The following is a 14,147-nucleotide window of genomic DNA, read 5'->3' as shown; positions in this document are numbered from 1 at the left end:
ATGCATATGAGAGAGAGACAGAGAGAGATTGGGGGGGGGGGGGATGACAGAGAGAGGACAGAGAAGCACATTAAAAGATTACATAGAAAACCCAGAGTGTGAGAAATTCTACAAGAATAAACAATCCAAAGGTAGTCAGTGGTGGTCCACCCCTTTAAATCTAACACTCAGGAGGCAGAGGCATATGGGTCTCCAAGTTCGAGGCCAGCCTGATCTACAGAGCTAGTTCTAGGAGAACCAGGGATACACAGAGAAACACTCTCTCTCAAAAAAAAAAATCTGATATTCTATCTACCCTCTAACAAACCTCCAGGTTATCTGATATATGCTGAAATGCAAAGATCCATAAAAACTTATGGAACTACACATTAAAACTTATCCATAGATTATACCACGTGACCTAATTCCAGCAATAAAAATACCCAAGTCACTCAAGAGAAATTTAAACAATGACTTTATGGCTGGAGGTAGTGAGGAATCATCATAATCAATTTTCTGTTTTTTAATTATACTATTTAGTTGTTTATTTATTTATTCATATGTATATGTACAGGAAGGAGAGTGTGCCACAGTATATATGTGGGGGTCAGAGGACAACTTATAGGAGGTGATTCTTGTCCTCCAGCCATGGAGTTCCTGGAGATTGAAGTCAGGTTGCTAGACCTAATAACTATCACTCACCTGCTGAGCCATCGTGCAGGCCCCACTAGCAATGTTGTAGATGTTGAATGTGGCTAATGTTGAGGTCATGCTTTAGAGAAATGCTGTAGAAACACATGATGAAATACGGATGGTATCATGTCTAGGACCTCCTTCATGTGGAGGAGTGGGAGTAGGTGATTGGCGGGTGTTGATGGTTGGGGCTGATGATGACGCAAAGGGTTTGCTATACTATTCCAGGTTGTGCATTTGCAGTGCTTGGATCTGTATTACCCCAAAAGATGTGTATGAGACAAGGTCTTCTAGGCTCTTTACTCCCAGCCATGAGGTGATCAGGCTTTGCTGTGATTCCTGTCAGTCACCTTAGCATGGCTCCAAAACAAGAGAGCCAGCGGATCATAAACTGTTATCTGTGAAGAAAAAAAAATAAGCTCTTTCTCCTCATGAGTGGAAGGTCACAGCTATTTTGCTACAGTAACAGGAAGCTGACTTGGACATAGAGAGACCAGGAGGAAGGTCCTAAGTATAGTCCACACGACAGAGTCTGAAGCAATCAGACTTTGGTACCATAGAGACCGAAGCTGAGTGATTTGCTAAGTGAGAGGCAGCTTGGATGTTGACTTTGATGGAGAAAAATACGACTTACCATAGGGCCTGCTGGACACCAGCGTCAATATCATACATCATGTCACCATCTAGAAAAGTGTTTCTTAACCTTCCCAATGCTTCCAGCTTTTAACACAGTTCCTCATGCTGTGGTGAACCCCCCCAACCATAACATTATTTTCATTGCTACTTCATGGCTGTAATTTTGCTAGTTATGAGTCATAATGTGCGTATCTGTGTTTTTCGAAGGTCTTAGGTGATCCTGGTGAAAGAATCATTCGACCCCCACAAAGGGGTGTGGACACACAGGTTGGGAACTGCTGGTCTAGAGACACAAGGTTCTGGAACTTGTCTTGACAAGTCACGTAACAGTCTGGAGAGGCAGATCTGCAGCTGGAGTTGGGAGGACTCTCAGTCTCTGTCTCACAAAAGAGGCCAGATACAAACTCTAAAACTGGCTGTGCAGCTGAGAAATGTACAACCACAGTCCACTCTATGCAGTGCAAGGAAATGAACTTGGGGCTTTGTGCATCCTGACAATAACTCTTCCCACTGGACTACAGCTCTAGCCCTCTTCTCTGTCTTGTTCGAAACATAGTCTTACTGTGTCATCCATGCTGCCTTCAAACTCAGTCTCCGACTACAGCTCTAGCCCTCTTCTCCATCTTGTTCGAAACATAGTCTTACTGTGTCATCCATGCTGCCTTCAAACTCAGTCTCCCTGTCCCATCCTCTAGAAATAAATTTTAAAGTAAAATATACACAAAGCAATGTTCTGGTAGATTAGCATGTATTTGGATGTTGAAACTCCTCTCAACACATCTAGCTTTTAAGTTTTAACTGGAATGGTCCCACCTGGTTCTCAGTTCTAGACAGAGTTTTCCTGACTCATTCATTGAGAGACATCAACTCTTGGTTCTTCCAACTAAAGAATGAAATGAAAGACAATTTGAGTATTCTCCTAAACATTCCATGGCCAGATGCCATCTTGACCAGTCTCCCATGTGACCAACCCATACTGAAATTCTTGGAGCAATCTTACACATCGCCTCTCTTACTCTCTCCATCCCCCATGTCCAAGCTGGGCAGAAAGAGGACTGTCCCTTCCTAGAAGGTGCTCGCACACTTAGGGAGAAGTCACATGGGCAGAGAGAACAGACTCTATTTCCACGGCCATAAAACTAGGTCATGTTTTTGAGACATATTTTTTTTTCCTCAAGTGAAGAAACTCTGACAAAAATCCATGATTTAATGTTGACTCCTTGGTCTAGAAGGACCCACTTGGGGTTACTAGGCTCCCCTATAGCTTGCTGAAGAGAACGTCACAGGGTAAAATATCATGCTAACAGGGGCATTAGACCATCCACGGAGCTAGAACATGCTCAGTCGGAAAAGGCTTGGTGACCTCAATGCAGAACTGTTGGCTATTGTCTCAAGCACACACCATGAGCTTCTTCCCCACCTCAGCTGGTTCAAACTCACATGGTCATTCACATAGCATTTTGAAATTCTGTGCTATCTCCTAAAGGGATAGGGGCAGGGCTTAATGCAGAAAACAAAAGTAGTGCGATTGTGGAACCAGCATTTGTTTGTGGCTTCCCTTCTGTGCCAGCCCCTGGGTCAGAACACAGCATTGCTCTAGAAACCTGAGTGAGCAGGCAACATAGGTGGGAACATGACAGAGAGAAGAAATGACCATCACAGCTCTTGCCCATAGTGTGTCCTTGGGGAAGAGAATTCAGCCCATCTTTCAAACCCCAGCCTTCCAACTCCCATGGCATCCTTAGAAGTCATAGGGAGACACAAAGATGGTGACCTTGGACACATGGTTGGCCTGGAAGGAGCGTTCCAGGTATTCTGACATGTCAACATCTACTTCCAGAGTCTGAGGCCCTTCTAGGGTCTGTATAAGGATGAGCTCTCCTGTCTGTCGGTCTGAGCGCTGCATTACGAAGTGGCCACGGCTGTTCCCACCCACGATCCCAAAGCGCAGGCTGTTGGGCCCAGGATGGCCAGGAATCGAGGCTGTAGCCATGCGGAAGAGCGTGATGGGTGTCTTCAAGTTGGAAGGGAGAGCGAGGTAATGGAAGGATATTGTCTTGGGCAGGTGACGACATGGCTTGCTGTCCATGGGACAAGGGTTCCTCTCACACTGGCTGGAGCAGAGGAAAATGGAGAGAGTCAGACTTGAGAGAACTCAAGAGGGGCTGCCCTACCTACCCTCCTGAAGAGACTCTGGCATCTCTTTTGGAGAACAAAATGTCTGTATTTCATGTGAGCTGGTAGTTAAATGGGAAATGGAAGCTCAGAGAGGCATCTTCCCATCCTCCATGCCGTGGGCAGCCCTGGATATATCTACTCACAAGGGAGATGTCTTCACGTAGCTTATATTGCCGCTGCCCTCAGGACACTCAGGGTTGACACACTGGAAACCTCCTCCAGTGTTGATGCAAGTGGTTCCCCGTGGGCACAGGTGCTGTGGGCCCGCACACTCATCAACATCTGTATTTCGGGAGATACAAGGAAAGCTGTGAATCTTCCTGACTTTCCTGGATTGTAGAACCACTTGAAACTCTGATAGGCAATGGAGTGGGAGACTCCGAGGGGGGTGAATTTTCCAAATGCCCAACCCTTACTCTGTGTGTATCAGGCGCAGTAGACATGCATGTAAGTGTGCATGTGTGCAGAGACCAGAGGGTGACATTTGGGTGTGTTCCTCAGTCACTTCTCCACATTGTCACAGAGCCTAGAGCTCACTGGTTTCTGCTAGGTATTAGGCTATAAGTACCACGGATCTGCCCCCTCAAGGCAAGAACTTTGTCAGGAATTCTGTTTTCTTTCTTTCTTTTTTAAAAAAACATTATTTATTTTATGTGAGTACACTGCAACTGTCTTCAGACACACCAGAAGAGGACATTGGATACCATTACAGATGGTTGTGAGCCACCATGCGGTTGCTGGGAATTGGACTCAGGACCTCTGGAAGAGCAGAGATCTTCTCTCCACTGAGCCATCTCTCCAGCCCTCCAATTTCTTTCAACATCTGGAATCAAGTTCCTTCAGAAGTTCTATAGGACAATGGTGGAATCCCCCTTCCTGGGATGCTGCCTTCTCTCCTTGGTTGTGACAAGTAACAGGGGTTCTGCTAGGACCAAATGTGTCTTACCAGTCACCTGCTTCCTTCTCCACCCCAAGTGCTCTTGCGTCTCCTTGCCCATGGTTGTTCTCACACTCAGATTCAAACCTTTAGGAAAGCCTGCCTCCTTAATCTCATTCCCTACTGAAAGCAGACATCTCTACTCATTGCCCTTTACAAACATCCAATCATTTGACACAGCTAGAGGGTGTCTCTTCCCAAGCCCAAGTAATCCAAATAGGGGTTCATATATGGATGCTGTGAAACGGATGATGTGGGAATAGCAGTTGGTAGGTGGATGGGTGGATGAGTGGATGGATGGGTGGGTGGTGGTTGAATGGGTGGATGAGTGGAAGGTAGATGGGTGGGTGGGTGAATGGGTGGATGGGTGGGTAGGTAGACAAGTGGGTGAATAGATGGGTGGAAGGTAGACAAATGGGTGGATGGGTGGATGGGTGGGTGGGTGGGTGGATAGATGGGTGGATGGGTGGGTGGGTGGATAGATGGGTGGATGGGTGGGTGGGTGGATAGATGGGTAGATGGGTGGGTGGGTGGATAGATGGGTGGATGGGTGGGTGGATGGGTGGGTGGGTGAGTGGTTGATGGATGGATGGATGGGTGGATGGGCGGATGGGTGGAAGTGTAGATGGGTAGGTATGAGGATGGCTATCTAAACATCTCATTCTAGTCGCCAGCTGCCCACTCCTCTGACACTAACACTGGAGTCCAACAAGATGTCACTAAGGAGCCATCTCTCTCTTTAATACTTCCTTAGTAAGAGTTGCCGTGGTCATGGTGTCTCTTTTCAGCAATGAAACCCTAAGACAGCATTTGTCTTCAGAGATGGTGTGGTAAAAGGAGGCCTCCTTTTACTGTGCCCAGGGTCTGCTGGGTTAGTTTGATGGTGAGGATGGTGACCACAGCTTTCAGCTGCTCCTTGCTACTTTCTACTCCCACTTTGCCTGGAGACATTCCTTGCTGATAATGGTGCCTGTCTGAACCATAATTAGAAAGAGATAAATTTCAGCCCTGTTTTCTGGGGAGCCACATGGGTATGTAGTACTGAGGTAGGACCTGAGCCAGGTGTTTTGGTTTTTGTTTGTTTGTTTTCTAACCTACAACCCACCCTCTAGTCCACTCCGGGAGACTGACTGGCCTGGAATATCTGCCCAGGCTCCCAGGCCTTTTGGCTCCCAGGCCCTCTTGTTTACGGTAGAGTTTGGCAAATGGAGGCCTGAGCAGCCGTGGTCTCTCTTTTAGCCTGGGTGCAGTTCTAGGGATAAATGAACCCTTCCAGTCATAGCTAGTCAGGCCTGGTGGCTCTGCTTCTCTGCTGTCCTCAGATAGCCACCTCACATGGTCATGGCTACGGAGCCAAGCCATGCTGAGGTGCACAGCACCTGTGAAGTACCTTTCCTGTGAAAGGGCACTAGTGCGTGGACACACAGGGCCATGAAACCTCCTAGGTCCCTTTAGATTCTAATCAAGTGGAGTCTGGCTGGCTTCCTGGCCTGTGGGTTCAGGCCTGGCTGAATCACAGCAAGTGATCTTACCCAGAAATGTCACTCAAATGGGATCAGGAGTCACTGGGTGATCGACCAACCCATTTGTGTAGACTCTGTAGCCTGACTTTTGGAAGCACCATTTGTTAACTTTGCTTTCAAGATCAAACACATACCCAGGTTTTTGATTCTCTTAACCTTCTTGAATGGGAATCAGGAATGGGAGCAGGGGTCACAGCAGCAGCGGGGGACCAGGTGTGGAGGGTGACCTCTAGCCTCATGGCCACCTGCCTCTACACAGTCTCACTCACCCTCACAGCTCTTCCCGTCGGCCAGGATCCGGTATCCACTCGGGCAGGTACATCGGTAGGAGCCAGGGGTGTTCACACAGGCATGCATGCAGAGCCGGGGGCGTCCTTCCTGCCCGTAGATCTCACACTCATTCACATCTGGGGACAAAAGTGCCCATGATTCCAGGAGCTACACAGCCTCCATCAACTAGATTTGTTGGCAGCTGTGGCCGGACACAGCATTGAGAAGACCCCTCTCCTAGCTCTAGGAACACCTCAGTGTAAGTGGGAAACTCTACACAGGCGATCGTGTCAGGTACCGGGCTCAGAGACTAGAACCAGATTCAGACACCTATCTTCGATCTCATCATCTCTAGCTGTGGAGAAACAGAGAGAGAACCCTGCAGCCCATGGGGTGCTGCAGATCTGTGATCTCAGCATCTGAGAGGCTGAAGCAGGGGTCTCCATCTGAGGCCAGCCTGGCCTGTATATTGAGATGCCTCTTTAAAAGGGGGTGGGGAGTGTTTTATTTCTGATGCTGTGAAATGAGCTTCTTAGCATCAACTGACCAGATCTCAGGGCGGAACTGCTCTACAGTCAGCTAAACTGAGAGGAGACCAGGGAATTAGTCGCAGGCTGTTGCCTACATCCATGGCCCTGGCTGCTATAAGTAATCTGAGCTTTTCTCTTGCCACAAACTAAAAGGGGTTTTGCCAGAGGTCTGGTAGTGGTGGTGGTGGTGGTGGGGATGTGGGTGACAGGGCAAAGGTCTGCTCTTGGGTGATGTAGCTGCAGGCTATGTCAGAGGACAAGCCTGTCACTCCTGCCTTTTTTCTTCTTTCCCTACTCCATAAGTAGCAGAAGGTGACCTTGAACTTCTGGTCCTCCTGTCTCCATCTCCTCTAAGTGTTGGGATTACATCTGTATCACTCCAGGTTTAAACGGTGATGGGACTGGACGAGTGCATAACCCCAATACTGCATCTGTAGTCTATACCGTCTCAGGGTCCTGGTGCACCCTACAGCCCAACCGTAGGAAGAGAAGACCCTGACATCTACCTGTCCATTTCGATCATCCTGGCAACCTTTACCTAAAAGGCAGATCACGGGTCTCATTGAGACCACGCCCAGAAAGTCCCTATGGTCCCACCCCCGCGCTCCGCCCCTCGACTCGGGTCTCCTCCCACGCGCGTGGTCCCTCTCCCCCGCAGCCCGAGCCTACCCTGGCAGACGCTGTGGCCGCCCGCGGTGCGGCTCAGGTGGAATCCCACCTCGCAGCTGCAGTGCTGTTCCCGCTCCATCTGCGCGCAGCGGGGCGCGCGGCTGAAGGCGGGGTCTCCGGCGACATCGGCGACCGCTGCGGGGGGTGGGGGGGGAGAGAGCTCAGCGCCCAACCCAGGCACCTGCCACGCGCCCCCCCCCCACTCGTCTCTCAGGGGGTACTCTGCAGCAGGGGTGGAATGTCAAGGGATTAACCTAAACCAAAAGACCCACGAGATTGGAATGTAAAGGCGGGACAGCCAGGCATACTGCATTGTCAAGTCTGACTGAGATTCATTTTAAGAATCTTGTACAATGCCCAAAATGCAGTGAACATTAGAGTTTAAAACTCTGACCCTCCACTTTTTCTTCTCTCTCTCTTTCTCTCTCTCTCTCCTTCCCTCCCTCCCCTCCCACCCCCGTTTGTGTGTGTGTGTGTGTGTGTGTGTGTGTGTGTGTGTGTGTATAAGCTTGTGGCTTCTTCAATTTCTTCAACATAGTTGTTTTATTACTACAGTTTTCACATCTTTCTAAAGCTCAAAGTTAGTTTCCTAACCACAATAAAAATAAACAACCTCACAGCAGTCAAAAACTAAGATCTAAAGCTAAGATCAAAAACTCAGATGACAGCAGATGCTGATGAAGATGTGAAGAAAGAATCCCACTGTTGGTGGGATTGTAAACTGGTACAGTCACTCTGGAAATCAGTCTGGAGGTTCCTCAGACAATTAATTGCCTATAGTACTACCTGAGGACCCAGCTATTTCACTCCTGGGGATATACCCAAAAGACACTCCAACATATCACAAAGACTCGTGCTCCACCATGTTCATAGCAGCCTTGTTTATAATAGCCAGGAGCTGGAAAGAACCCAGATGTCCTTCAGCAGAGGAATGGATACAGAAATTGTGGTACATTTACACAGTGGAGTACTACTCAGCTATTAGAAACACTGACTTTATGAAATTCCTAGGCAAACGGATGGAACTAGAAACTATCATCTTGCGTGAAGTAACCCAATCACAAAAGAACACACATGGTATGCACTCACTGATAAACAGATACTAGCCCCAGAAAGCTCTGAATATCCAAGAAAAAATTCACAGACCTTATGAAGCTCAAAAAGAAGGAAGACCAAAATGTGGATGCCTCAGTCCTTCTTAGAAGGGAGAACAAAACGCTCATGGGAGGAAATACAAGGTCAAATAGAGGAGCAGGGATTGAAGAAAAGAGTCAGAGTCTACCTCACCTGGGCATCCACCCCATATGCAGCCACCAAACCCAAGCACTATTGCTGATACCAAGAAGTACTTACTGGCAGGAGCCAGATATAGATGCCTCCTTGGGGGCTCTGCCAGAGTCACACAGAAACAGCTGAGCATGCTTGCAGCTAACCATCAGAACATGGGGACCCCAATGAAGGTGCTAAAGAAAGGACTGAAGGAGCTGAAAGGGTTTGCAGATCAGCCTTTGGTTGGGAACTAGGGAGGAAAAGCTCAAGTCTACAAAAGGCACAGAGTTCCTGCCACATCTGCCTTTGGTGACTATGACCAGCATCCTCACCATCCCCAAGGGAGCGTCCTCACCAAGTCCCACAGTGGCCACATACCAGCCTGGGTCTGATGCTGACAGCGGTTCCCAGTTTTTCCTGGAGGACAGATACATCTGTACTGGTTGACACCTTCCACACATGTCCCACCATTGTGACAAGGCTGGCTGGAGCATTCACTGATATCTAGGAAAAGATGCCAACACATGATTGTAGGTTCTAGTGCTAAAACTAACAATGGAGGTTTCCTTACGTTGTAGGGCCACTCCAGCTTCCTGTCTGGCTTGGTTCTTGTTTGGTTTTGAAACTAGGCCTCATTATGATGCTCAGGTTGGCACCCTCATTTGAGATCCTCCTGCCTCAGTCTCCTGAGTATAGACATGTACCACTACACTGTCACCACCCCAGCTTTCTATCTCTCTACTTGTCACTCCCTCTACCTGTGGGGACTTCAAGGTGACTGACAGGCTGAAAGGCAGACCATTGCTTCTCTAGTACCTGCCTTACACTGTGTCCACCCAGGCCCTGTGTGCAGGACAGAACACTGCCGTGCTCTATGAGGAAACATGGTGCTATGACTTATGAGGCTGTAATAACCACAGCTGTTGCCAAGTGTTGACATCTGCCTATGAGTGAGGTCCTTCTGCTCTTCAAATCTTCCAAGGTGGATCCCAGGTTGGCCTTGAACTCCCTCTCTGTACAGCCAAAGATGACACTGAATTTAGGACCTGCCTGCTTCCACCTCCTGAGTGCTAGGATTAACAGGTGTGTATGGCCACGCCCACTTTTCTTCCTGGGATAGAACCCAGGGCCTTAGGCTTATTTTACCAACTGAGCCACATCCCTGGCCCTGGATTATCTTTCAAACAGGAGCTAAATTCCAAGATATTAAAAAGGAGAGAGACAGAGACAGAGAGACAAACACAGAGAGAATATGAATTATAAAGTTCAGTATTTTTTTTTTTTTCTCAGCACTGGGTAGCTTGGCAGTTGAGCACTTGAGATCAAGGCCCTGGGTTCAAATCCTCAGTACTGTTCCCACAAGGAAACCACTGGGTAGAGTGTTTGGCTTTTCTCTGTTTGGCTCATGCATGTTTTATTTGTCCATTTGTTCCTCGTGTATAGCCCTTTCTACAACATATTTATAAGATGTCTTACTTTGGAAAAGATAATTTTGTAAAACCTTCATTGTTATGAATGTCCCAAGCCCCATTTAAACCCATGCATACAAAAGCCATCTCCACCCAGGAGAAGCTCTGTCATCGTTCTGATTTAACTGCAGTGTCTGGGAGGGAAACCTGAGAACACCCCCTTTCTGGCCCAACAGTGACCTTTCTGTGTGTGTCCCAGAAGCAGGTGCTTCACTTTCAGTGAGAACCAGAGCCTCACTCTGGGCCAGTTGGAAGGGAACTTTGCTTCCCTCAAGACTGCTTGCGACTATTTCAAAGTTTCTATTTCATCCAGAAGGATTCAGGCTGTCCAAACACTGTTTATGCCAGGGAAGGAGCCATTTCCCTTGCTCCGGAACCTCAGTCTGGTGACAAGCTTCTTCAGCCAGCTTATTTTCGGATGATCAATTTCCAGGAATGCGTCTGCGGCTGCATCACACATAAATGGCTCCCTGAGGTCAGTATTCCGAGGTCTTTCAAGGTCCAGCCCTATCTTTGCCCACTGCCCCCTCTGAAATGGGCAGATCAATAAACCATGAAGGCATGGAAAGAAACCAGAAAGTGGGAGCATTTAGCTCCCTCGGCTTGTTCTCAGCATGCCTACAGCCCCTATATGACCTTGGGAGACTCCAGAGCGGCCTTACACCCGGACCCTTCAGGAGGGGCTGATGTGACATCGGCATGCTAGAGATGTGAGCAGGTGCCCCAGCATATCCATTTCTTCCCAAGCTCCGGACTGACATCCAGCACTTCTTATCTTGATGAGTAGTCAGAGAGACTCAAGGGCCGGGCGCCCAGGCTGGCAAGTGCTATATCCTAACTGAAGGATAGCTATCATCACAGTCACACGTGTCCCAGGCTGTGGCATTCCATTTTGACTTGAAGAGGACAATGGCAGTGGCAGAGAAAGGCTGGCAAACCAAGGCCTGGGCACAGCCATGTTTCCATCTCCCATCTCGTGAGTGCTTATTGCGCTGTGAAAGTAAATTGTTATATGTACACTCTTTTTCTTTTAAAAAAATAAAGTATGCATGCATATATGTATGCATGTGTATATGTGTGTGAATATGTGTGTGTGTGTGTGTGACAGGGTCTCAAGTAGCCCAGGCTGGCCTTGAACTTGATATGTAGCCGAGGATAACCTTTATCTCTGTCTCTTGAGTTCTAGGGTTATAGACAAGCACTATCATGCCTGGCTTATGTGACTGGACACTGAACTCGGGGCCTCATGCACACCAGACAAGCGTGTACCACTCCAGCTTCATCCACATGACCCCTTTTTCTTTTTTGTTCTACTTTGTTTCTGGGCTCTGTGTCTCGTTTCACATTTTCCGTTATCTCAGTGACTTTGTTTCTCACTTCTATGTATGTTGCTGTTTGAAATATTTTTCTTTTACCTTTATTTTAATGTGTTTTTTGGGGGGTGGGGGACACATACGTGTCAGGAGTAGAGGGGCTGGAGAAAGACTTTCAAAGTCCTGTCTTTCCAGCTACCATGTGAGTTGTAGGGCTCCATCAGCAGGCTTGGTGCCTTTCCCTGCTGAGCCATCTTCCTAGCCTGGGCATTGGTTTGCTTTCTTTATATTTTAAAAAGTTTTGCTGGCTTGTTATTAAATATTGGCTTCCTTTTTTCCCTTTTTGTTTGTTTTCTGTTTCGTGAGTAATTTCTGGCAATTCTTTGTTGTCCATGAAAACATCCCCCCATCTCTCTCTCTCTCTCTCTCTCTCTCTCTCTCTCTCTCTCTCTCTCTCTCTCTCTCTCTCTCTCTCTCACACACACACACACACACACACACACACACTTTTGTTTGTTTATTTTGTTTGATTGGCTGGTATTTTAAGACCTAGTTTCTTTGTGCAACAGAGCCCTGGCTGTCTTGGTCTTGCTTTGTAGACCAGGCTGGCCTCAATTCATAGAGATCTGCCTGTCTCTGCCTCCCCAGTGCTGGGATCAAAGGCATACACCATCACGCTCAGCTTCTATCTTTAATTCTTGATTTTGTACATCAGCTTGCATGGGATTTTACAGGAGCCCCCCCCCCCTTCTCTCATGTATGAAGTTTCCTGGTGTGCCTTCAGCAGCTTCGTGCCTCTAAAATTTCCTCTCCCCTTATTTTTCCAGTACCAAAAACAACCTCCTACCTCCTCAGCTCTGTCTTAATGACACTAAACATCCTTTTTGGTTTATTTTAGGACCTGATGTGTTTGAGTGTTTTCTTTGCCTGTATATATGTATATGCGCCCCATGAATGCAATTCACCAGAAAAACGAGAAAGATCCCCAGGGACTGGTGTTAGCTGTGAGCTGCCATATGGGTTCTGGGAGTCAAATCTAGGTCCTCTGAAGGATAAATAGGTGCTCTGGACTGCAGAGCCAATCCTTACACCCTTTCAATAGCCTTTTTATATGAACAATCATATCTTATTTGCACTTGGCTTTCTTTGTGTTCGACTTGGGTTCAGTTTGACAGCTTTGGCAGGAAACTTTTGGAGATCATTGGGCAGACTCTCCCTGGAACTAAGGTTTCCTATTGAAGGTCCTGGTTAAGGGTGTGGCTTAGTTGGTAGAATCCTTGCCTAGCATGCATCAGGATCTGGGCTTGGTCCTCAGTCAGCACTGCCTAAAACTGGGTGTGGTAGTCCACAGCTGTGAACAGATGTGAAATATCTAAGAGAATCAAGAGAGTTAAAGGTGAAGGGAGTATTTTGCACCCAATCAAGCTGCCCTCTAACAGATTGTTTCAAAAAGTGTGTGAGCTTAGAGAACTAGCCCTGAATTTTTCTTGAACAATCAACCAAAGAACCTCAGTAGGAGGACCCAAGGGACATTCCCCAAGATGTAAGAGACAGGACAACCAGGTAAAAATATGGTAGTAAACTGGGCTCCAGTGCAAATAATGTTAAAAAATATATAAGAAAATGGGGAAATTCTTATTATAATTAGATATTTTGTGACATTAAGGAGTTAACTTTGTCAAAATTACAAAAGTTTTGGTTCATAAGATCTTTCTTCTACATTTTTATATGTTAATTTTAAAGTTTATTTTTATTTTACGTGTATGGATGTCTTGCCTGCATGTATTTGTAGGCACCACCTGTGTACAGTGTCTGGATCTCCTGAAGCTGGAATTACAGATGGTTGTGAGCCTCCCTGTAGGTACTAGGAACTGAACCAGAGCAGCCAGTGCTCTCTCGACCTCTGAGCCATCTCCCCCACACTACAGAGGAATCTTCTCTTCCTCCTCCTTCCTTCTTCTTCTTCACTAAGATAAGGTCTCTGTATTACTACGTACCTCAGGCTATCCTGGAACTCACTCTGTAGACCAGGCTGCCCTCATAGAAATCTGCCTGTTCCTGTACTGGGATTAATGATGTGCACCACCACACCTGACCTGATTCCTTTTCTTAATGAAAAAAAAATGTTTAAAATGATTGGCAGTTTCATCACCTAGTAAAGCAGATGAATGACCCCTGTGGGAAAGTGCCTCAAGATGGTAGAAAACAACAAAGGGTTTTACTTCTCAAACACTTCCTTTGGTTGCCCCTGGGGCCAAAGGATCAAAATGAAGGGCTATGACTTCTCCAGCTCAGAAAACTGCACACCCTAAAATACTTGTCTGTGGGCTGACGCCAACTCAGTTGACAGAGTGCTTGCCTGCCATGTAACAGCTTAGGGTTTATTCTGTAGGACCACAGAAACTCAGTGTAATTGTAGAGGCCAGAGAATCAGAAGTTCAAGGTCATTCTTGGCTACTTACTGAGTTGAAAGTCAACCTAGGTTACATGAGGTTCTGTCTCAGAAGGAACAACAACAAAAACAAACAAACAAACAAACAATTCCTGCCCTTCACAGAGAGAAAAGGGAAACTCAGGAAGCCAAATGTCTGCTTTCCACTGGCCTTCCGGAGCTCTGATGCCCACTGCATCTTTAATAGTGTCCTTATATATAATTTACTTTCTCCGCCAAGTAGGGTTTG

The 14,147-nt window shown here is 47.2% G+C and overlaps 1 protein-coding gene across 2 annotated transcripts in view; it reads right to left on the bottom strand.

Moving 5' to 3' along the window:
- Positions 1-2,562: 2,562 nt before the first annotated feature.
- The window catches only part of FBLN7 (fibulin 7), a gene marked incomplete at its 5' end in the record, with an annotated part of 34,448 nt that continues 22,863 nt past the window's right edge, over positions 2,563-14,147 (bottom strand). Inside the window, 5 exons of one of the 2 annotated variants that reach the window (XM_080931141.1) lie at positions 2,563-3,422; positions 3,630-3,768; positions 6,216-6,353; positions 7,416-7,550; positions 9,063-9,188. In XM_080931141.1, coding sequence (XP_080787267.1) covers positions 3,050-3,422; positions 3,630-3,768; positions 6,216-6,353; positions 7,416-7,550; positions 9,063-9,188 — 911 coding nt within the window. In that variant the 3' untranslated portion in view covers positions 2,563-3,049. The remainder of the gene's footprint in view (positions 3,423-3,629; positions 3,769-6,215; positions 6,354-7,415; positions 7,551-9,062; positions 9,189-14,147) is intronic. The other variant, XM_080931142.1, reaches the window with a different exon arrangement.

Source organism: Micromys minutus (genome assembly GCF_963924665.1).
Source record: "Micromys minutus genome assembly, chromosome: 17".
Lineage (NCBI taxonomy): Eukaryota > Metazoa > Chordata > Mammalia > Rodentia > Muridae > Micromys > Micromys minutus.
Note: the sequence above shows the minus strand (reverse complement) of the source record. Positions and strands in the feature narration are given on the sequence as shown.